The sequence below is a fragment of the Armigeres subalbatus genome, chromosome 2, assembly GCF_024139115.2.
Source record: "Armigeres subalbatus isolate Guangzhou_Male chromosome 2, GZ_Asu_2, whole genome shotgun sequence".
Taxonomy (NCBI): Eukaryota; Metazoa; Arthropoda; class Insecta; order Diptera; family Culicidae; genus Armigeres; species Armigeres subalbatus.
The window spans coordinates 255,305,096-255,330,646 of record NC_085140.1 but is presented as its reverse complement, the minus strand read 5'-3'; the positions used below and the strand labels follow the sequence as shown (position 1 = coordinate 255,330,646).

The 25,551-nt window shown below is 38.4% G+C and overlaps 1 protein-coding gene across 1 annotated transcript in view; it reads left to right on the top strand.

The window, feature by feature from the left end:
- LOC134212102 (uncharacterized) overlaps positions 1 to 25,229 on the top strand; it is a 443,781-nt gene extending 418,552 nt beyond the window's left edge. The window contains exons 12-14 of the mRNA XM_062689641.1: positions 421 to 638; positions 17,397 to 17,832; positions 24,465 to 25,229. Coding sequence (XP_062545625.1) covers positions 421 to 638; positions 17,397 to 17,708 — 530 coding nt within the window. The 3' untranslated portion in view covers positions 17,709 to 17,832; positions 24,465 to 25,229. The remainder of the gene's footprint in view (positions 1 to 420; positions 639 to 17,396; positions 17,833 to 24,464) is intronic.
- Positions 25,230 to 25,551: the final 322 nt, after the last annotated feature.

Below are 25,551 nucleotides of genomic sequence, written 5' to 3'. Positions count from 1 at the left end.
GGTTATGAAAAGATTTTTTTGATGTTAAAATAGGAAAGTGTATTCAATGGAAATAAAATTGAACTTTGTGAACCTATCAAATATCACACGTCAGAGCCACATGGAGGCACGATTTGATCTTTTTCCTGGGTGCAATTGTGGTTGTGTATCAGATATAAATTTCTATCCGAATACGATTCATTTAACAATGCAAGGATTTTCTATTCAAGTTTAATATAGTATATATGTCAGTGCTAAGCTAAGATAGATAATTATAATCAAACAACTTCTATGTCAAGTTGTCTTATGTCAAAATAAGGAATTACAGCTCGCACTAATTTATTGTCCACTATAGGTAATCCCTTTTTAATTGCAATTGGCCTTTTATTACTGTCGAATTACTTCCTAGTACTAATCTGTTCCTTTGCTTTCCCATTTCAGAAAATTTCGTAATCGACTCGGTTGTCAGCTCGAGCGAAATGCTGTCGGACAGTCTGGGCCAAAACGGTGGTCATAGCGCTCTGCACGTGGACGGCGGTAGCACCCTCTATGGCGAATCGGAGAACCACATCGGCAAGCGGGGCAGTGCCATTGAACTGCACAACGCGTACATCGCCGCGGGAACGTTAGTGGCTGCCATTCTCATCGTGGCCATTGTGGTAAGAACTGGCTCTTCTAATTGCATTCTGTTCGGGTTCAAACGGGTGGTCAAACGATTTCGAAGAATCGAAAAAGAAAATCGCAAATTGGTTCTCAGCTTTCAAATGAGATGGTCGACTCAGAAAAAATCTCCAGCAAGGGTACCAGGAAAAATAACCGACGAGAATCACGTCTGAAGTTTTTCACTTTCAGAGTTTGTTATCGCAAAATAATTTTAAAACTACAAATTCCTCCATGAAATCTGTTTACTTAGTGACCTTTCGCTTCTTCTCAAGGAAGAAAATCTACTTCCCTCTCGGAGCAGCGAAAACTTATGCTTCAATATTTCACAACGAGTTACTTGGCCCTTAAAACTCGACAACTGGCTCCCACTGCTGGTGCATGGCGCAAAGCAGCAAAGAATTCGATTTTCCAGAAAACGTTCACGTTTCCACGAGGTTCGGTGAGTAGCCGTGTGACCCTAATTCGAGCGAACAGCAGGGGGAAAAAGTGAACGAGTCGGATCATGAATCATTCATCCGAGTGGCGAAACGTGAGACAGGACTCCTAGCAGCAAGTATACACGGATGCGACGATTCGTATATAGAGGCACCTGGATAGTGGGGAATGGAAGGAGTTGACTTGAGAGCGGAGTAATTTTGGGTGGTTTGCTAATAAAAGAGCAAGGAGCAAAGTTATTAAAAATGCGAATCATGAATACTTTGGAAAACTTTACCTGCGTTGAAATATTCTGGAGGAGGTGCAACGATTCAACGAGAGCAACTTACGTTTCTGAAAGTCGTGTAGGGATGCAGCTGACTACCATCAAACTTTCGTTGTAGAGTCTGTAGTGAAGGAAGCTTGAATGACCGCCCACGGTTGCTTTTCCATTAGCTGTATGCATTAGGCCTGTGTTAAAAAAAATTCTTCAATTCAATAATGTAGTGAATAAGAACGACCGTCAACACATAAGCCCGGTTGAAAGTACGCCACTTTCTTGTGTATTACTTCGAATTATGTACACATTTTGAAAACATCACAACACATATATTTCATTCGTTCCACTGAACGATCAAATTAATGAGATGTACCTATCCATCGGGTATGATTCTAAAGAGACATTCAACAAAACTTCTATAAAAAAAAATACCGGAACACCTACCAGCCATGTTGTTGCTAATTGGACCATATTGCCAGTACTTTTACCATCCGCCAGAACCTCACCATTATTGATACTGGCAGCATTCCCATGATACGGCCTTCGCAACATCCAGTCGCATTGCCAACAAGTTCAATGATGCTTCAAACGGTAACGACTCGTTTCACACCCAATGTGCTGCACAAAGAGAACTATTCGATGCGAAACATTGTCTCTGCCAAGTCCGATACGATCAAACTTCGTACGAGCGTTCCGTACATAGATATATCAATTGATACTGTGAGGCAGATATGTATACCTCTGGATGCTCTGGAGTCTGGATAAAGCGCATCCTTTCCACCAGTGAAAAACACAGCATGTGGCTGGTCGTAAAACTTTCCGAAACGCCCCTATTTATGGTGCCGGTTATTGTTTTGTAAATTTTAATTAAAATTTTTGCGCCATTGTTTCTTCGCCATGTTGGTGGAACATTGTGCAGTGCCGACTTCGGTGCAGTTTTCGTCGGGCTGCAAAACTCCGTGTGCCCGTTATTAACGTTTGCACTATTCTCGCGAATGAACAGACACAAAGTGAATTGAGCCGGCTTAGTTGCTGTTGTTGTTGTTCAGTGGACAACAACGGGACCCGCCACGAATTGGTTGTTTCCCGGGAATCGATGAGCTCTACGGAACAAAAGAACACTTTGTTCTGCACCGGAGGGAGCTTGTTGGATTGGGAGTTATCTGGTTAACTTGCATACAATTGGATGGGTGACTAAAAGATACCAATTGTATACGATTAACGGGCAGGAGGAGAAGATAATTGGGTAACAATTGGTTTACCAGGATTATCACACATCATGCGCTCAAAATAATTAGCATAACACAGGTTTGATTTCAGCTGGGTGCAAAATTACTACTTGTAAATTTTATTTATAAAGTAGCTTGGGTGAAATTGAATTCGATTTACCAGTCGGTACAAAATCATAAATGATACCACATTATATGACAAAATTAAGGCAATATGCAATACAGGCAAGCACATACACCGCTTCTATATTGGCCTCACAACTCCTGCGTTGGCTTGGATTGTCTCATTTCATTATAAGACGAGTTTCGTTTGCTGCAGAGTCTGCCATATTTACTAATATTATGTACATCAATGTTCCTTGCTAATTGTTGAGCTTGAAATTGTAGCTTGTTGCTGAAAACTCTACGAGTTCTTTGAAAGTATGCGAAAATTTTTATTGTTCAACATTTGGCTATTTGTTCCATTTAATTCTTTGCTGTGAACGCTGTGTCATGCGTCCCATCTACAGAAAACGCGATTTTGTCCAGTCGACCAACTCTAACTGCAAGAGAGATTTTTTTTGGCAAATAATTTATTTAACGATTTAAAGCAATAAGATAGTTCGAGCGGGCCTACCTTCGATGATCGCGAGAATGGTCTACACTCGCGGCTAGCCTCCAACAGCCGACTTTAACGATTTTGGACACAAACCGATTTGCTAGCACAATTCCCACGGATGTTCCAGGAATAGAACAACCACCCAGCAATACTAGAAGATACTGCACCTCCAAATGAATAATCGGTTAATATTTACCCCAGGGCAACGCACGAGATCGGGCTTTTTTCTGACCGAAATTAAATAAAATAAGTTTTCCACTTAAACTATTATATTGACTTGTTCTTAACTAACGTATAGGGTTGATATAAAGTATAACCACGCACTTCACTTGGTTGGAGTGGACTGCCAGCGATATCATCATCAGATTTAGCCATCCATCCACCTTTCTCTGATGATCGATATCGGTGACGTCATATCTCTGAGATACAGGGCCGGCAGTTCGAGAGTGATTCTCCAGATGATCACTAGTCTGTTGCTGCTACCACATCCATGCTGCAAAGTAATGTAGATAGGTATCATGTTCGTCGTCAGAGCACAAGCAGAACAGCAGCAATAATAATGAGTATGGTGTTGTTCGGCTGTGTTGTCATCATCTGCCGAAATATAGAGAGCAACAACGATAGCGTATTGTTCGCCTATCCATCCGTTCATCCATCGCAGTTTTGATCAGAGCGTGCATTACGTAATTATTCTGATATTGCTTCCATCCAACCTGTAGCAGAGTTGTTCAGTGTAGAAATACTAGAATAAGAGATCGGCAAAGACGCCATTTTGTTTTCAAACGAACCGTCAAAAGCGGTTCCAAATCGACTTGTTTATTTTTTTCACCCATAAGAAGCAAGCAAAAAGTTCAAGTGATGCCAGTATTATTTCCACGATATCACACTTTTTCATACGTTGCCATTTCGACAGTTTTTCACTCCGCCGGTCTCTGGTTATAGGGTTGCTAGTTCAGTGATGTGCGTGGGGCGGGAAAGCCCAAACATTCTCACCCGCCCTGAAATTCGATGAATTTCTGAAAATAAATAAACAAACTCCTCTTCGACTGGGATAGGGAGGGAAAGGGATTAGGATCAGGTTTTGCACTTAGTAGAAATCGTGTTCTTTCTCGGGCTCCGGAAGAACACAAATCCTTTCCACCGGTATTTTCAGATTTCCCGTTGATGTACGTAGGGTTACTACGCGGACTATGTTGTCAGCTCCGGGATGAGTCTGCTCAATGCGACCAAGCTTCCAGTGCATGGGCGGTAAGTTGTCGTCGCAGATCACAACCATCTGTCCTACCTTGATGTCAACTGGCGGTCGCCAGCGCTTATTCCGTCCTTGCAGTTGGCTGAGGTACTCCTGCCTCCACCGTTTCCAGAAGTCCTGAACATTCCTTTGAATTGCCTCGAGTTGTGTGAGGCGGTTTATAGGAGTCGCTGTCACATCCAACTCAGGAAGGGCATGCAGCGATGCTCCTAAGAGAAAATGACCCGGCGTAAGTGGCTCAAGGTCATTGGGATCCGTTGAGAGCGCAGTTAAAGGCCGAGAGTTTAAGCATCCCTCAACCTGAGCCAATAGAGTGGTCATGTCCTCTATGGACACCGGAACATCCCCAACGACTCTTTGCAGATGATACTTTGTGGAACGCACTGCCGCCTCCCAAAGTCCACCAAAATGAGGTCCACTTGGAGGGCTGAAGTGCCAGCGTATGCCTTCTTCAAGGCAATAATTATTCACTCCATCCTTGTGATCCTTATCCTTCAATAAACGCAGTAATTCTTTGAGTCGATTCCGTGCACCCACAAAATTGGTCCCATTGTCGGAAAATATTTCTGCGCACTTTCCTCTCCTGGCCACAAAACGCTTTAGCGCCTGAATGAACCGATCCGTTGAAAGGTCGGAGACCAACTCTATGTGCACCGCTTTGGTTGCCATGCACACAAAAATGACACCATAAGCCTTCATCGCTGTTCGCCTGGGTCCCGGTCTAACATACAAAGGACCAAAATAGTCTATCCCCGTTCGCGAAAACGAACAGGCTACTGTTACTCGTTCCGCCGGCAGTTCACCCATGAATAGTTTTACTGGAGACGGCTTTGCTCGGAAGCATTTATAGCAGCGATGAACAACCTGCCGTGCGATGTCCCTAACGGAAAAAACTTTAACCTCACAGTGCTTAAAAGTAACTGTGGTCCAGCATGGAGCAACCGTTCATGGAAACTCTCGATGAGCAAGCGGGTTAATCGGTGTCCTTTCGGCAGAGTTATCGGGTGTTTGAAGTCCTCAGATTCCGCAGAATGGCCTAAGCGGCCACCAAGACGAATCAACCTTCCTAGGGACGTTCCGATACTTCCGATATATCGGAATATCGATATTTTTGTTTCGATATACGATATTTTTGTATCGATTTGTTTTCAATATATTGGTCATATCGATATTTTTGCTTTCGATATCGATATATTGAATCCGAACAAAGCAACAAAAAAATAATAATTACACTGTATTTTGTAAAAAAAATACTTCAAAATGGATTGGAATGTCGTATTTTTAATGGTTCAGATATTTTTTTCAGAGCATTTGGTGTGAAGTGTGCGCTTCCATCACAAATAGTTTGACAGCTTTGCTTTGACGCGCCGTTGTGTAACATTTGCCATGCCACTGGTCCTTGAATCCTTTCACGGATTGAATTGTATATTTGACGTGTTCTTATGATAAATTAACTTTAGAAACCAAGAAGATATTTATGGAAATGGGAATGAAGAAAAAATGGAAAACATATGAAAAATTTCCTTTATAAATTCAAAAAAATACCCCGTAGTAATTAAAAGAATTTCCTTAGGACGTTCAAAATATTTCTGCAAGTTTTCTGATGAAAATTTTGATTTTTTCTGACGGAAGTTTTTGCTTAAATTTGGATGAGAATTTCCTTACGAAACTCTAGGGAACTTCGTGTGAAACAAAACATAATTTCTCGTGAAAGTTCAAGAGATTTTTTTTGGTTAAGAATATTTCACTGGATTTTCTCGTGAAAATTCAGATTTTTCTTGAAACATTAAATTAAAAAAAAACATCCCTTAAAATTCTGAAGAGAGAATTTTCTGCTGTTAAGAATCAGAATAACCAGAGGAAAAATACAAAAAAAATTCTCGAAACTTGATTTTGTTGATTTGTTTTTTTGTTGAGTTGATTTTTTTGAGCGAAATAGTGATGTCAGTATCACCACCACCGATGACTCTTGGACTGGCTTACTCTAGAAGCAGATTGGGTTAAGTGATGAGCATGAGCATGAGCATGATGCATGATGACCGTGCATTTCGTAGTTGCTACTTCGTGATCGACCAGAACAATCGCAATTGCACAGGGAACCAATGGATGGAAGCATGGGATTTGCACTCCAACCTAAATGTGCACAGTCCTAGAGCTCTAGTATTCTGGAAGGTCGATAACGGCACTGGCCAAGTCCTCACGGTCATCGAGGATGGAAAGGAATTGATGATGCAGTCACTCGCCCACTGCAAGCCGAGAACACCTCTGCGCTCGCCACGAGTTAATGCGGAATTTTATTGGAATCTGGGGGTAAGGTTTTATGGCAGAGGTTCGTCTTGGTTAACGGATTGCCAATGTGATAGTAATGAAAGGGTGGTGTAGTATTCTAAATGGATACCAAAACGAACTTTTTCGCTCATTTCGAATTCTAACAGTTACCTGCTAGAACTAATCAAGTAGTAGCTATAGGGATAGAAGATAGGAACGGTATGAAAATGCATTTCCAGTTCTAGCGATTGCTAGAACATGAGACATATGTGAAAAGATACAAAGTAGGGGAATGGAACGGGCCTGGGATTGAACCCACGGCATCCTGAGTATAAGGCAGAAGCGGTAGCCATATGACCACAAAGTCCGTCAAGAAGCAGACTGGATTAAGTAATAGATAAAAAGTTTTGTTTAGTTTACACTGGATTTTGTTTTTACACGATTTACATTTTCTCAATTTTCCACTCATCCTAAATGTTTAACGTATAATAATTAACATATGATTTTTCTTTGATTTATTCTGGATTTTTTGAAACATGTTGCGAAGAGTTTGGTGGCAAATTGAAGTCACACGATCAAAAATACGAGCGAAAAAAAATCGTGTAAAAACAAAATCCTGTGTATTTAAAATAATCACGTGGACTTTTTACATCAATTTCTAATAATTATTGCAATTAGGGTAATATGGTAATACGAAAGTAATTGAATTACTTCAACAAATATATTCTAAATATTCTCATTTCTGAAATATCATATGATTATCCGATATATCGATATTTTTATTCCAATATATCGCTGATATCGATACTTTGATTCGATTATCATATCGAATCAAATATCGATATTTTGAAGTATCGGAACGTCCCTAATCCTTCCGATGACATACACGGATGAAACCAACGCAGTTGTGACTTTCGCGATACTGGGATCCCCTTCGATAATGTCTTCCACTCATCGGTCAAGGTTGATTCCTGAACACTTCGAATGATTGTCTGTTCAGTTTTCTTGATGTCGAATGTGGTTATAAAGCCACTTCGTCGTTCTTCCTTCGGTTTCCTAAGCAACTTGATGAACCGTTGCCAAATAGCTGTACTGCGAATTAACTTGGCATATGAGGGAAACTTGCCCATGTATTATTCTTCAATAAACTCCTCCGTTCTTGAGGTTATGGCCGCAGTTACCATACGACGTTTCTCTGTCTCAACCTCTTCTGAAGACTGTAGTTCTGATGATTGAGGCCACTCCTTCGGTCCTTTTGAGAGCCAATCTGGACCATGCCACCAGAAACTATTAACTGCAATATTGCGCGGCGTAATTCCTTTAGATATCAGATCCGCAGGATTTGGAATGCCTGGAACATGCCGCCATTGAAAGCCTTCCGTCAAATGCTGAATTTTTGCACACCTATTGCCAACGTATGTACTCCAATTCGATGGAGTGGCTGCTATCCAACGCAGTACACAGGTGGAGTCCGTCCAGAAATGCACTTGAACTGGGAGTTTGATAGCTTGATTCACTTTCTCACACAACTCCGCCGTCAGTAGCGCGCCACAAAGCTCCAATCTCGGAATCGTCTGACACTTCAATGATTAGGATTACTAAAAGAATTTCTGAAGAGAAATGGAATTTCGAATTAAATTGCCGGAGGAATGTCCGAAGGAGTTTCTAATAGAATTTTCGAAAAAAAATCCTACGAATTTCTGAATGAATTTTCAAGAAAATTTTCTCATGAAATTACCGAAGGACTCCTTGAACAAATTCTATATGATTTTCTGAACAGATTTCCGATTCAAAGAAAATTCTGAAGGAAATTCAAAAGGAATTGTCGAAGGTCTATCGAAGGAATTCCCTAAATAATTTTCGGAAGAATTCCTTAAGGAAGTTGCTTCAGATTTCTGAGGCAAATTACAAAGAAATTCTAAGAATTTCTTTTTAGAGTTTCCAAAGAGCTTTCTTGAAAAACTAGTGAAAGAATATTTTTTTCAGAAATTTCTGAAATAATTACTGAAGGAATTCCTTAAATATATTCCGAAGAACTTCCTAAGTTTACGAAGAAAATCCAAGAGCAATTTCCAACGGTATTCTCAAAGACATTTCGGTAGGATTTCTTTCAAAAGAAAGTTAATTCTGGAATTTTTATCGTGCGTGAAAGAATTAGAATTTTCAATAATTTGACGTTGATAATCAATAGTTTTGATACAATTAGCAAATTGGGGGAAAGTTTGCGAATTGCTTGATATGGGAATCTTAATCTTTTGCCTGTGCTCTAGGGTCAATATAAAAGGCTGCCGGCTTTTTTTCAACCTATTTTCGTAATTTTTGATAGTTTGGTAAAACTCGCCAAGATCTTTCCGCTAGGTACAAGTTTGAAAAGAAACGCTACAGTCTAATTTTATTTAAAAAAAAAAACTTACGTTGTCTGTGCTCAGTAGCGCCGGTCCGATATTCGTCGTCGGCGGCGTTTGTCAGAATTTTGGTCGGCGGCGGCGGCGTTTTCAACGTCACGCCGAAAGCCATTTTAGACGGCGGCGGCGTGAATCGGCGTGGTGATTTTTTCATTATGTTTGTTAAATTTTTTTCTGCATTTTTTCGGGATATTTTCAAGACAATGAAGGATCTTTTGAATTTCGCATGAAAAATCTAATGAACTTCTCTATAAGTTCTATAAGCTTTTCCAAAATTTGGAAATTATTTTTGAATTTTCCACGGGAACTACTTTGAAGTTTCGAGAAATCTTTGGAATTCCCAAATAAGATTGTTTGGAATATCAGCAGACAATTCGTCGCAATTTATATGAGAAACTCCAGAATTTTCACGAAATATTGTTCTTAACTTCTACAGGAAAATCTTCGGAAATTCACGGAAAGTTTCTGTTGAGTATTCCTCGAAATTTGTATTCACTGTAATTTCAGTGCGGCTGTTAGAATGGTTGTTTTAACGTTGACTTTCTCAGTCTAGAATAATAAAGACGGCTAGTTTGACATGGCCAACGATAAAACAGTAAATTCTTAAAAATTTCCGCAAGAGACTCTAAGAAGTTGTCAAGGAAAATTCTCTGGAACTTTCACGAGAAGTTCTCCGTAAGTTTAACGGAAACTTCTTTAGAATTTCCGCGGAGGATTGTTCAAAATGTAGATTTCAATAAAAAAAAACTTTTGATTTCAACGGAAAATTGTTCAAAATTATTGGATTTCTACCGAAAATGCTTTAAACGTACAGTAAATAAGGGTATGCGATAACACATTTTTTCCTAACGAAACGAAACGATATTTAAGATGTCTATGTTGATTCGAAACGAAACGAAACGAAATATAGATTTACTTTCGAGTCTTCGAAACGATACGAAATCAGGGTCCATTTAATTCGAAATTTTTCGAAACGAAACGAAATTTGATTTTTTTTGCCGCGGATTTTTTATTAAATTGGTTTTATATTATGTACGGAATTTCGATTACACTTAAATCACAGTAAATAGAAATATATATAGAAATTGTTTGATTTTTTGTTTCAAATTTCGTCAAAAACCTAATTTCACTTGAATTTTCTTTATTTTTTTCATAGGGTTAACTCATAGTTTCATTGACGCTGATAAAAAAAAAGTTATTCACTTGCTTCGGAGTTTCCAATTCATGACCAATAATGATGCCGGTCATGTGCTTACAGTCAATCCTTAGGGCCTTCTTAACTTTTAAGCGGTGCTTACCCATGTCCTTAAACCTGGTTTGAGGCCGAAGTTGAGGTGAAGAAATCGGTCATTAGTAAGAGGCCCTGAAAAATGACTTCAAAAGGGCCCTTGGAATCCACGACACGACTTTGCATCGCGGAGACGAGCCAGCCTCGGGCTGAAAGTCTCTTTAATAAAGATAAAAAAAAACAAAGACTTTGCATCTTTGACAAAGGATAGAATAGTTTAAGATTCTTTTCATTTTCTGTTAGATATTTCTAACAAAATACAGAAGACGTTTTATAGAAGAAAACTAAATACGTATTTATCTACTCAGAACGGGGTTATGTAGTAAGCATCTCAAATAGCTATGCGAGCAAAGACGTTCTATGCTAAGACAATGTAACAATAAAACGGGACTTAGTTAACTCCTTGATAAAGGTACAATATATGTAACCGAAACGTCGGATAAAAACGTAAAACCCGTTTTTGAGCATAAGAAGACTGAAAGCCATAACCTCAAATATTTAAATATTATGATATACAATACGATTATTTTAAAAACATGGGAGTATCTAGGGTGAAAAAGGGGTTGTTTTGTACATTGAAATTTGAATTTAGGCTTGTATATCAAATTCATGAGTTCCAATGAATATTTCACTATTGTATTCATAGAAAATATGATTATTTGAAGAAACATGAACGTTGCTGGAATGGGAGGGACTAAAGTAGGGGTGTTCTTTATATTTTATCTAAATTCCATGAATCAACTATTTTTCTAGAACATGTCCACAAACTTCTCGCGTCAAGAACATTCCCATGCAAGTATGTTTCCTCCCTTTTTCTTCCATGCAATTACTTGATTGTTTGTCAATTAATCTGTTGCATTTGAGACAAAATCATCAAATTTTCCATTTATATGAATGGTATGTGGTTCTAAAACTGATAAAGCAATCGCTAATTCGACTGATGAAAACGTAACCTCGCCACCAGAAAACGATGTGTTTGGGTACATAACAAGGATTGCGGATCTCATTCTCAATGAATTATTGACAGTGGCTGATTTTCTACCAGCCGCTTCCACATTCGGGCGCTTTCGTATATGCGCCAATAGCCAACATGAAAAACTATTTTGTACCGGTTATGTAGGAAGGTGTCCGCTACTACTACTACTCCGCCTACCGAATATTTTTTTTTCGATGAAGGTGCTTAATTTAGAGAAATCGACCCTTAGATGCCTTTTGCATACTGATTTCAGAAAGTTAACTCATAGTGTGCCGCTGTACAGTGGACACCATCCTCCATAACCGGTACCAAATAGCTTTTCATAAGTTCCCAATTTTGAGAAAACCCGCGTTAGATGTCTTTCGCCATATAAATTTCTGGTGGTTAACTCATGCTGGCTATTTTGCACATATATTATAGCGCCTGGATGTAGAAGCGGCGGGTGGCAAATCAGCCACAGCCAATAATTCATTAACGACGATAAACGATAAGTTTTCTAAAGGAATTTATTCTGCAGAATATCCTCCTTTATGGCTACCTTACACCTCGGGAAAATTTTCCGCCGGATTTGGTCCCCGTGCATTTTAAATTGGGCCGGAATTTTGATTTTCCGTGCCTGAATCCCGAAAACATCGCATATGTAAAAATACATGGGGTAAAAATCCGCGGTGATTCCCCTCTGAAATTCCGTGAGCAGTATGGAGCTGTCAAGTAAAGAAAATTTCGTAACCAGACCAGAATACGTTAATAGTCTTGGCATATATTCTCAACCAACAAGTTGCATTCGAATGGCAATTATGTTTTATCATTTCATATTAAAATTTGGATGGATCGGACTATGGGCTCAAAAATTATGGCAAAAACACTACACCAGAAAGTCACCAATACCATTGAGTGGATTATTCAGGGGTTTTCCTAAATAATTACTTACTACACCACTGCAAGTAGAATAAAACATAAGTTTTTCGTTATTCAATTACAGTTTAAATTTTTTTTTCTGGTGATTCGATTATCCGGAGGATTCGATCATCCGGAGTGAAAAACAAATCGATACTCCGGATAATCGAGTAATGAAAAGCAGATGAAGTTTCAGTTGGAATGTAGAACCATTGAAAAAGAAGAAGTAAGCGTTAATAGAAAAAATTGTACAACATAAAGTTTTGAAAATAGTTTTTTGATTTAGTTCAGCGGCGCAGCCAAAATTGTATATGGTTAAATAATAAAGTATGGTTTAAGTTTAAATTTGTTTCGAAATTTCGCGGAATTCCGTTAAATTTCGTGAGAAGCTGGTTTTTTCTAGCGAATTTTTTGTAAATTTACGAAACGAAACGAAATGAAGAAATCAGATTTCGCCATGCTCAAATTCCGCGAAATTCCGCGGAATTTCGTTTCGAGCCACCTGAGCCACGCTTAACAGCAACCCAACAAACATTGGAAGCTGAAAAAGAGCTTGTTTCATGGCAAATAAGTTTCTTCAGCTAAAAAACTAGCTTGTTCAGCTTAAATTGCTTGTTGGGAAACGTTCGATAACTGAAAGTCATTTAACTGCAATGTTTTCAAATGCAATTCGATAGTTACATAAGTTTTGCAGTTATCGGACAGCTGAACTTCAGAACGGTGTCAAAGTCGATGATTTGCATTGCACTCAGGTGTACTTCTATTGCATCTGATATAGTCTCACAATTGTTTGACGTTTAGAATGCGTCGCAGTTATTGAACGATTGAAGGAAGGACATTCTTGGGCCAAACGGCTTTTCTACCAAATACCAAACGGCATTTTTGGTCAAATTATCCATATTTGGTCAAGCATTAAGCTCAAGCTCTCAAGCAAATGATCCATATTTGCTCAAACAACTCTTCAGCCGAACGGCATTTTCCGCCAAATGACCTGCTAGGGCAAACAACTTTTTACAAGTCTGGGAAAATTTTCCTTTTGTCTTCAGCCAAACTACGCGCGTCTTTCGGACATCTGTCGCCTTCAGTCAATGGAATTTCCCAAAAATTTCTTATCGAAAATAAAAAGAATTTACTGAAAAATCCAACAAAATCCTCAAAAAAAAATCTAACCATTTTTCCATTATCTTAAAGTTGGCTATGCCAAACTAGCAATTATTTTGATAAGAAAATTATTTAGAGCTTTTTTTGTGGAATATCTGCACTTGTCAAAGGACGAGTTAGTACCTTATTTAATTCCACCACTTGAGTAAAGTTCGAAACACTGAAGATGGCATTACTGTTGAAGTCGAAATACGTATCTGTATTCAAATGGTGGAATTAAATGGAATAGTATGTACTAACTAGTTTTATGTTATGTGAGATCTTCTTCGTTGCGAAACAATCTGTTTTCAAAAACCGAACTTAGCAGTAAAATGAAAGTATTTACTATTCACAGAGATGCCGAAAAACGGCTGTTTGTTGCCAAAGCAATGATTCCAACATACCCACGATCAAGTCTGTATGTGACAACAAGCCTCAAAGTACCATGATACAAACATAAAACCTACTTTTAGGGACATTTTGAGGTTTTGGCCATCCTTTGTTCTAGAGTGAACCACTGTGCAAAGGTCAGCCAGTCCGTTTCAAATATGGTACATGCTCTTAGTGATAAAATGAATACAATTTGTTCACAGTATATGTTGTTGGCCATCCAAGAATTCCCTGGAGTTAAGGTCTTTGAGTCTACACGCGTAACCAAAGGTCAGCCAGTCCGCTTCAAATATGGTTCATTGGTTCATGCTCCTAGTGATAAAATTAATACAATTCGTTCACAGTATATGTTCTTCTTCTTCTTATTGGCATTACATCCCCACACTGGGACAGAGCCGCCTCGCAGCTTAGTGTTCATTAAGCACTTCCACAGTTATTAACTACGAGGTTTCTAAGCCAAGTTACAATTTTTGCATTCGTATATTATGAGGCTAACACGATGATACTTTTATGCCCAGGGAAGTCGAAACAATTTCCAATCCGAAAATTGTCTAGACCGGCACCGGGAATCGAACCCAGCCACCCTCAGCATGGTATTGCTTTGTAGCCGCGCGTCTTACCGCACGGCTAAGGAGGGCCCCATGTTCTTGGTCATCCAAAAATTCCCTGGAGTTTAGCTCTTTTGGTCTACACGCGTAACCAAAGGTCAGTCAGTCTGCTTCAAATATAGTACATGCTCTTAGTGGTAAAAAGAATAAAATGCGTTCACGGAATATGTTCTTGGTCATCTAAGAATTCCCTGCAGTTAAGGCCTTTGAATCGATAAGCGTAACCAAATATGGTAGATACTCTTAGTGACATCTAGATTACAATGCATTCACAGTATATGCTCTGGACCATCAAAGAAACCCCCGGAATGTTTTTCACGTGTAGAAACTCAAAGCCAAGGTTAAGTCGAACCCTTTCAAGACGATTTTTTTTACATGGATTTAATATATAGGTTTGGGGATTTCCGCTCGATTCTGCCAAAACTAGTATAGAAAAAAATAAAAAGGTGTTGAAATATTTTTTTCGGATTTCATAGGCCGTCCAAACTGTTCTGGAATACATATCCTCGAATTCATCTCTAGAAAAAAAATGTCCAAAGCTCAGAATGTATCCAAAAATATATATGTGATCATAAGACATGAAATTATCGAGTTTTCAATTAATGTAACATATTTCAGGGTAGGTATTTCAGGGTCTCTAAAGCGGCCTGGAGTTCAGAACATACGATCTACCCGATCAACCAAGCCCTGAACGAAGTATTAGTACAGCGCTAAAAATCCCAACAAGTCCATTGAGCTGACAGGATTTCACTCATTACTTTTACAAACTACAACTTTTTGGTTCCCCAAAACGTCCTGGAGTTTAAAACATGCGATCTACCTGATCAATCAAGGCCCGAACAATCTATCCGTGTGTCGCTAAACATCCCAGAAGGATACATATTCGATTTCGGAAAAACCATTCGATTTTGGCAACAAAATCATTCGATTTTGGCACCACATTTTTTTTTTAATTTGGGTACCCGAGTAGACGAAAAAAGCTCAATAATATCAATTGTTGATAAGATAGCAAAATGAGATATGGACATGATTGATATAAGAGATTAAAGATCAGACGACAATATCAATATTTTGCACTAAAATATCATGAGGATATCAAGATATGTTATTTGTAATACGTGATCGATATCAAGTGCCATTAGTTTGTTCTTATCCATAGCATATCTTGATATTTAAATGATATTTCGGTGCAAATTTTTGATATTGTAGCCTGTTCTTTTATCTCTTATATCAATCAAGTCCACATCATGTTTTGTTATTCTGTTCATGGCTTCTGCCCGGGTATAGATTTAAAGGCCTTAGCTCTAGGTAATTCTTTGATGACCAAGAATATATACCGTGAATGCATTTTATTGTGATATCACTCGGAGCATGTAGCATATTTGAAATAGACTAGATGACCTTTGGTTACGTGTGTAGAGCCAAAGGCCATTCTAACATTCTATTCATAGTATCGCTAAGAGTATGTACCATATTCCCTAGCAGCACAATCCAGTCCGATTTGGTTGCAGCAACTCAAATGCGACTTTATTCGGTTACATATGGATCATAGAAACTTTTGTGCAACATGTGTGCTGCTTGGGTTGGAAAAAGGCTGATTGATCCAAAGGCCTTAACTCCAGGGACTTCTTGGATGACCAAGAACATATACATACTGTAAACGTATTTCATTCTTTGTATCACTAAGAGCATGTAGCATATTTGCATCGGACTGGCTGATCTTTGGTTACGCGTGTAGACCAAAAGGCCTTAACTCCAGGAAGTTCTTGGATGGCAAAGAATATGTATTGAGGACAATGCAATGCAACCGTTAGTGCTTGAGTTATACTTTCAATCTCCTAATTAAAATTCTGCCTCATTTTGCCTCTAACTGCATACATAGTTAATATCAAAATGCTCATTTTTGAACGAAAAATCGTCAATAACTTCGTCAATATTGAAAATTTAAAGAAACTGTCTTCGAAAGGTTCATATTTTTTATCGCGACGAAGATCTTTTTACAACATTTAAGAAATCTTAAAAATATATTGACGAAAGTATCGTGAAAAACTTGATTTTTGGTGGTTGTTCATAAATAACGAACCATATCTTGACTTCTATATTGCCGCTAACCGCAAGTCAGACTTATCTGGATATGGCATCCATATACATATAAGTCTGACTTGCGGTTAGCGGTAGTATAGCAGATAGAAATAAAGTTTATATAGCAAAAATTTTCGTAGAAACTTTTCTACGACTTTATCAAAGACACCATTGATTTATCTTCATAATTAAAGAAAAAAGAATTTCCATCTCGCTTTTAGGCGGATTAGTCAAATTTTTTTTTCCAAAATATGGAGCTTAACATACTGAAACTTTTCTCCGAAGTTACTTAGCCTCTAAAATCAACTTCTCAAGGCCAAAACATTTTCGATCACGAATTCCTGGGTTAGAAAAAAAACTGTGTGTCGGTTGGGTTGGAAATAAGCACTGCCATACATGTCGGTAAGGAAAATGTTCAAGATTATACGTACCGCGGAGCAGTTGAACCGGGTGGGAAAAAGTCAAACTTTTTTTGTAGAACAAGAATGCCATGAACGAATAAAATTAAAACATTTTGAATTACTGTTGTGTTGAAACGATAGTGGGGTACCATCATATTAGTAAATAATAGAGATGCAAATTGTGTCTATCAAATTCCATATCAAACCAAATTCAATTTAGAAATTTTATTTAGTAATGGATGTATCAAGTGAACCTCTTTGTATATGTGTTGTTATGGCTCAGAGTACGCTCAGAGCACTCGTCCACTCGATAAAAAAAATCACATAATCAAAACCAATATTGCAATGAAATCGTTTGATCCCCGAACCCGATGTTATGTTTGGTTTGAAACGTGAGAAATCAACCGTGAACGCCTCACTGGACCAAGCCGGTCACTCGCTGACTGACCGTTGGCCATCGTATACCACAATTTATTTGATTTCATGTTGTTCCCCTTCTTTTTTTCCCACCACTCAACCACCACAGGTGACCGCATGCCACTGCAAGGTGCACCAGAGCTATCGCTACTTCGCCACCAAGCACCGCCAGCTGATACCGATCTTTGGCCGCAAAACGAAAGCGTCCACCGCCAACCGGCACTGGCTGAGCGGAAAGGGACACCAGCAAGCCACCGCCGGCCACAGCAACCTGAACTACAGCTACGCCCACCAACATCCGAACTCGTACAGCCTGCAGCCGGAGCGAATAATCAACAAGCCGCTGCAGATGAATCTGGAGAACGACATGTACTACACGGTGGACTTTGGCGAGTCGCAGAACGCACCATTGATACAGTAAAGTAGCGCCGACGGGGTCCACCGATGGTCGGTGGACGGAGGGGACGTGGGGGAACCGTTTGGAAAATTCTAATTTCGTCGTTCAGTTCTATTCGGGCGCTTTTCTAGTAGGATATTTACGAAAGGTACGTATGATTCGTATTGATATTATGGTGGATTCGTTCGTGGAAGTAATTGGATGCGATAGACGGTTTCACAATCATTCGCTTCTGGAATAGTCGCTTAGCAATTGCTGCTATATTCTTTCAATCTTATAACCCATAAAAAGTTTGTAGTAGCTCTATAGCCTTTACGTACCGGAATACATTGCCGGTTGGTACCTGGAACATGACTACATATTGCGCTTAATTTTGCATATATTTGCCAAAAGACGCAATAGGTTTGTTTACATTGGCGAAGTTTATCTGGGACACTATGGAGCATATGACCCACCAAATCGAATATTTTCCTTCAAGTTTGGGAAGTGTTCCGGTTTTGGGCACCTTAGTGCATAATTTGGCCAACCCTGAAAATGCATATTTTTCAAAAACTAGCGATCAGTTTCCACTGCGAAGAAGCATAAGGGATATATCTTCTGTTACAGCTGATAAAACCCAAAATTGGTTTATTTTTGGAGCTATGCGAGAAATCGGCTAGATTAGGAACATGGCTAAAACTGGTACAGTTACGCTACTTACGCCAATATTGTTCAGAAAAAAGGCTTTCCCAGAATTTTAATTATTCCTGAAGAAACTTTCAAAGGAATTCTTAGAGTTATTACCGAAAGAATTTTTTGAGACATGTGGAAAATTCTTTGGAAATTCCAGTAGTTACCTATTTCTCCGGATATTTAATTGGAAATTCCCTCGTGTATTGTTGTAAGAATTCCTTCGGAAATATCTGTATAGAATATTTTAGAATTTCTTTGGAATTTTCTTCGGAATTCCTGCGGATCTTCCTTTTCCCTTTTGCGCCATACATGATTTCTACCGGCCTGATGTAAATTCTGAATGATTCCTAAAGAATTACTGAAGAGATTTCCGAAGCATCTCTGAAGGATTTTTCAAAGGTTTTAAGAAATTTCTTAAAAATCCCCGGAGGAATGTCCGACGGAATTCCTTAAGCAATTTCCAAAGGAATTCATAAATAAATTCATAAAAGGAATTCTTTTAAGGGAATTTCGGAAGTTTTTGCTGACACTGTTTCCGTGAAGATATTCTTGAAATTCCTAAATTAATTCGTTAAGGAATAATAAAAAAAAATCCCTGCAGGAGCTTCTGAAGGAATCTCCAAAAAAAATAGAATTTTCAAAGAAATTCCTTTGAAAAAATCAGTGAGATTTCTCCTGAAGAAATTTTCGAAGATATTCTTAAAACATGTTCCATAGGTATTTAAAAAAAAATAGAATTCGTGAAGGAATTTCCAAACGGAACTTAAAAAAAAAGAATTCGTTTTGGAATTTCCGGAACGGTACTTTAAAACTAAAAGGAATTTTCGACATTGTTGAATTTCTACAAATATTTCTTCAGACATTCTTCTATGAATTCTTTCAGAGTTTCCTCCAGATATTTCTTCAAAAAATCCTCCGGGAATTACCTCAGAGATAAATCCAGAAATTCCTGTGAAATTTGATCAAAATATTTTTTCAAAAACTGAAAGAAGGAATTAAAAAGAAAATTTCAAAATTCATTCGGAAGTTCATCTTTGAGCTGGAGAAGGGTTGTTTGGTTGAAACCCATTCGACCGAAAGTCAGTAGGCCGAATGCCACTAGGCCGTACAACCCCTCTGGCCGAATAGGACATTTGACCGAATAGTACATTTGGCCGAATAGAACATTTGGTCAAATAGAACATTTGACCGAATAAGACAGAACATTTGACAGAATAGGATATTTGGTCGAAGTCACAGAAAAAAATAATGAAAAATAAACAGCGCGTAAAACTTTACATGTGGACATTTACGCTATTCTGCGCTGAAATGACCCTCTTGCTAACAAGATTGCTTACAACTTGTATACAATATTAACGATTCAAGCCAAATATTGTATACATTTGGGCTATATCCTGTGTGGAATTACGCTATTAATGGCGTTCCATTTATGTGCATTATTTTTAGCATAAATTTCAGTGGATTTTTTTTATCTGTGTAGGACATTTGGCCAAAGAGGACATTTGGCCTAATAGAACATTTGGCCAAATTAGACAATTGGCCGAATAGAACATTTGGCCGAATATGACATTTTGCCGAATAGGACATTTTGTCGAATAGGACATTTGGCCAAAGAGGACATTTGGCCTAATAGAACATTTGGCCAAATTAGACAATTGGCCGAATAGAACATTTGGCCGAATATGACATTTCGTCGAATAGGACATTTGCTGAATTGGACATTTGGTCGAATAGGACATTTGACCGTATAGGACATTTGACCGACTAGGACATTTGGCCGAATAGGACGTTTGGCTGAATTGGACATTTGGCCGAATTGTACATTTGGCAGAACATGACATTTGGCCGAATAGGACATTTGGCCGAATAGGACATTTGGCCGAATAGGACATTTCGCCGAATAGGACATTTGGCCAAATAGGACATTGGACCGAATAGGGCATTAGACCGAATAAGACATTTGGCCGAATAGGACGTTTGGCTGAATTGGACATTTAGCCGAATTGTACATTTGGCCAAAAAGGACATTTGGATGAATAGGACGTTTGGCAGAATTGGACATTTGACCGAATAGGACATTTAGTCGAAAGGACATTCAGTCGAAAGATTTTTAATTAAATTTTAATAAATAATCCACAAGATACATGAATGAACTAATTAGAGGAATTCAGTGGACGTGGGGAAGTTCAATCAGTAGCAGAAGAAACGAGTACGGAAGCTAATGAGGATTTTTCAACTGAGCTAATAGAAAAGACCCTGGTGACCCTATTTTTCGGCCCATGGTCAAAAACCAATGATATCAATGTTATTTTGCCAATACAGTCAGCTTTGGAACATTTCATTGATTGACATTTTGTCGAATGATTTACTTATTCTTTTCATTGATACTTTTTCTTTCACTCAATATTTATACAATAATTAGTTTAGTATAAAATTGTCTTCCAACCATAATTTGTTAATTATTGGCCGAAAATTCAATTTCGACCCAATGGTTATATGACCTAAATCTGCCGTCATAAGCATATCTGTCCCATGTTTGCTGGGATTTCCAATGTGCATGTGACAGTTATGCGTATAACGGCAGTAATCTCTATTCGACTATACGAAGCATCGTTCGACTACATTTCATTGACCAGGTGGTATAGATTCAATGTAGTCAGTTGGAGCGGTTCGCCGAAGTCAATATCCAGTCTATAATAATCTCGGAATATTCACCGTTTCGTATTTTTTTTTTTACCTCTAGTGGATTGAAATTCATTTTCGACTAAATGTTCCTTCGATCAAATGTCCATTCGACGTAATGTCCTTTTGACCAAATGTAATTCGACTAAATGTTATTCGACGAAATGGTACAGATTCTTATTTCCCACTTCTTACTGTGGAAAGTGAGTTGTGCGAAGTTAGAAATGAGAGGTTAAACTACTCACTTTTTACTTCTTATTTTTCACAGTAAGAATTGAGAAATGGGGAGTGAAAAACGAAACGTCTCTCTACTCACTTTTTACTTTTCACTTTTCACAGTGAGAAATGAGGAGTGCAAAATGAGACGTCTTACTACCTACTTTACCCACTCACTTTTCACAGTGAGATGTGAAAAATGAGGAGTGGGAAGTGAGTAGTGAGACGTCTCACTACTAACTTCTCACTCCACATCTTTTGATTCTCACTGGGAAGGTGAGTAGTGCGAGGTTAGAAGTTGAAGGTCACATCACTCACCTTTCACAGTGAGAAGTATGAGATGAGGAGTGTAAAGTGAGACGTCTAACTTCTCACTTATCACTTCTCACTGCATGAAGTGAAAAGAGCAAAGTTAGAAGCGAGACGCCTTCCTTCTGACTCATCATTTCTAACTTCCTAATTCTCACTTTTCACAGTGAGAAGTGAGATGTGAGACGCCAACTGACACATTAGACCGAACGACCAATTCGGACGAATGACCTATTCTGTCAAATGACCGATTCGGCCAAATGACCTTTTCGACCAAATGACGTATTCGACCAAATGACTTGTTCAGTCAAATGTCCTTTTCGGCCAAATAACCTATTCGAAAAAAAAAACCTTTTCGACCAAATGTCCTATACGATCTAATGATCTATTTGGACAAACGACCTATTCAGCCAAACGACCTATTCGGCCAAATGACATATACGGCCAAATGACCTTTTCGGCCAAATAACTTATTCCGCCGAATGACCTGTTCAGCCAAATGACCTATTCGGCCAAATGACGTATTCAACCATATGTCCTATTCGGCCAAAGGACTTTCGGCCTAACAACTTTCAGCCTAGTGGCCTTCGGCCGAATAGTATTCGGCCACATAGGCCTTCCCATTCGAGTTCTTTAACGAAAATCTTCAGAAATATATTTAGGAGTTTCTTCGAAGACTCCTGAAGACTTATGAGAAAAAAAATCCACGAAAGTATTTCTTATGGACTTTCTAAAGAAATATCTGTTGGAATTTTCATATAGATTTCAAGATTGCTACAAGAATTCCATCAAAATTTACTTCTCGAATTCCTGCCCGAATTCCTTCAGGAACATCATACTATTCGACCAAACGAACTATTCGGCCAAACGACCTATTCGGCAGAATGACCTATTCGGTCAAATGACCTATTCGGCCAAATGACATATCCAGCTTTCCACTTTCTCCATAATGGTGGATGCTATAAATATTTTGACGTTAACTGTTTCCCGACACTGACCTGGAATTATCGTCCAAGCGAACTATGATGTTTTCTTAGGAAATTCCAAAGAAATTTCAAATTCTTCAAGAAATGTTGAAAAAAAAACTTCGAGAAATTTAATAATGTTGGAAATGCCTTCAGGGGTTCCTTTGAAAATTTCGTTAGGAAATCCCTAAGGAAGTTCCTGAAATTTTGTCCTATAATCTTGGAAAGAATTATTGGAGGAATTTCCGGTTCCTGTAGTAATTTCAGAAATTATTCTTTAAATTCTCTGGGAAAATCATGCAGGTATTTCCTAACCAATTATTTAAGACATTTTCGAAAAAAAAATGTCAGAAGCTAATGCCCAATGCCCAAATGCCCGGTTTAGACTCTGAAATTGCTGGCGATTACAGTCTGTCCATTGTTATTTTTCTTCGGATATTCTCAGCAATTCCTAGAGACTTTTTTAATGAATTACTACACAATTTACAGACGATAAAATGCAATTAAAATGTAATACCTGAAACTGCTTGACTTTTTAATTCATTTATTGCTTGACTGATTATTTACTTCAATTATAGTTCTTACTACTGACGCCAACTTATGAATGAACCAATTAAACCAGATGCTGGTGTCCCACCATTTCCAAAACCCTGGATGGCGCCGTCAATGTTTGTCAATCATGTCTGTGGTATGCAACCACAAATTCTAATCTGCAGCTATTAAATCTCTTTTTTTCGTGATTACTAATCACATGTCCAGATCATTGTGTTCTAAAATGACTCCCCGAAAATTCAAATGTTTGGTCAGTAGACGATAAGAATACGACAGGAAAGTACCAAAAAACATGGTTTCCGAATATGCTTGAAGTTTCCTCGGGGCCATGTCTGTGCAAAGATGTTCAACCTCCAACACAACCGTAACCGAAGGGAAAAAATATTCCAGATAGACCACAGCACAACTTCCAGCGTTGTTGGAACGAGTAACGTGATAATGCAATTTATCAAGTTTGTCTACATGATTACCAGAAATAGGTGTCTCGTCGGAGACTTTTGCTCCCCCGACGGAAACCAAACGGCTGAGATACGGTACGGAGCGGAGGCGAATGTCTGGTTGTGACACATCAGTTTAAAAAAAAACTTCTCCCACGCATAAACAAGAATAGCAAAAAAACAAACAAACGTTCCTCCGGATGGTAATTATAGATGCCTGGTGTTGTCTTTGTTAAGGCAGTTTATTTCCATCCTCTTGTGAAAGAGCTTTTCTCGTATAATTGCCGTTGCCATTTAACATTTGAAATGTTGCCACAAGCTGGCGTTTTTATAAATTTTAAATTCCATTCCAATACCGTTTCTACAGCAAATGTTGTTTTAAACCAGCCGGATTTGGCACCTTTGCTGGCTTTGAATAGTTTTGAATGGACTTGCGAGTCACTTCACCTCCACCGGAATCAAGCCAAAGACGAAATTAAGCGCACAGTGCATGAAGACTTGGAGTGCTAAATTAATTAATCAGCTTTTTAATATCACAGAAAACGCAAAAAATGAGTTGTCACACTTTCAATAAGAAGTGAAGCAACATTACCTTTGCGAATGACTGAAGCGGTAACACACTTTTACTTAGTCGATGAAAAGACGAAAGTTAGCATGTAGTGAAGTCAGCTTAAAATGCATTTCGGTTCCTAATTAACGCTTAACTTGAAAAGTATTCCAAGAATACAACATTTAGTAAGTGATGAACTTAAAACTAAATTAAAAAATCAAATAAAAAGATTTTTAAAATCTACATTCAACGATTAAATGCGAGATGATTTTTTTTATTACTACCCTTTATCTGACTTGATTAAACCTATGTGAACTTCTAACGAAATTTTGTGCATTATTTTCCTTCATCTAATATCAGTTGACTAATGCTGAAATTTGCCTTCTTTTCATTTCAGGATTTAAGGTTACGTGAAAATGATAACATAAGAGAACATAAATTAGCCAAAGAAAGATAGCCAAGAATCTCGATTTAATTGGAACCGGACATCTGACAAACCAAGCATCGCAACCCAACAGACAGTATAAATATAGTAGAGAAGAGCTGAACAGCGTAAGTTTACGGTCATTCAACATTCATTGTAAAAAATAAAGACGCAAAGCGAAATAAGCAAAGTCAGATAAACCGCAAAGCAAGAAAAAAAAGAACTGTCGGATGGGAATGAAACAGCCGATTTTAGATTTCCGCACACGATTCTATTCAGTGCCACTACCACCACCACCGTACTCCAACGATTTGATCCGGCCAGCTTAATTGATTTTTTTTCTTCTCGGAAAAGACTTTTTTCTCCGGTTTGCCACCTTTAGACACGAAACCATCTCTTCATAGGAAAACGAGAAAACCATTTCATTGGATTGTTGGCTCATTTTGGTGCTTGGCAGCAAGCCTACCCATGGAGGAGGAAATTGTGCTAAGCGAACCCCTCTATTCGAGAAAACATGATAATACCTTCGATGCTCTGTATACGATAGTTGTCGGAAGTACTGGTGGAAATATTATCAATGGATGCTTAACATTGCCAAATATCACGATTGAGGCGTTTTGCAACACTTTCTCCAAACTTGACAACGCCGTTACTTCTGCAAACCAAAGGCTGGATCGGAAATTAAAGATTATTATCGCAGTGTGCCGGGCTGGAGTTTTCGAATCCGGTAGCTTCACATTGTCGTCTCAGTGAGAAAAAAAGGATACGGCAAATGTTGAGTTGTTGGATTCTGTGTCTGTCTGCAATTGGGTGGATGAAGACGTCCCATGCTTTTCAGTTTTTTTTTGTTATTTACACAGCATTTCAAAGAAACGAATCGAAGGTAGAATTCAATTCCATCTCCGAATGAGTCTTATCTCGAATTTTTAATCTACTTCAAATTGGAAATGGAATATATCCGACACATGTAAACTGTTTAGCTAAATAAGAATATGGAAATTGGGAAAATAGCAAGAGCAAAACAATATCGAGATAGTTTTGAGAAAATCTTAAAAAATGA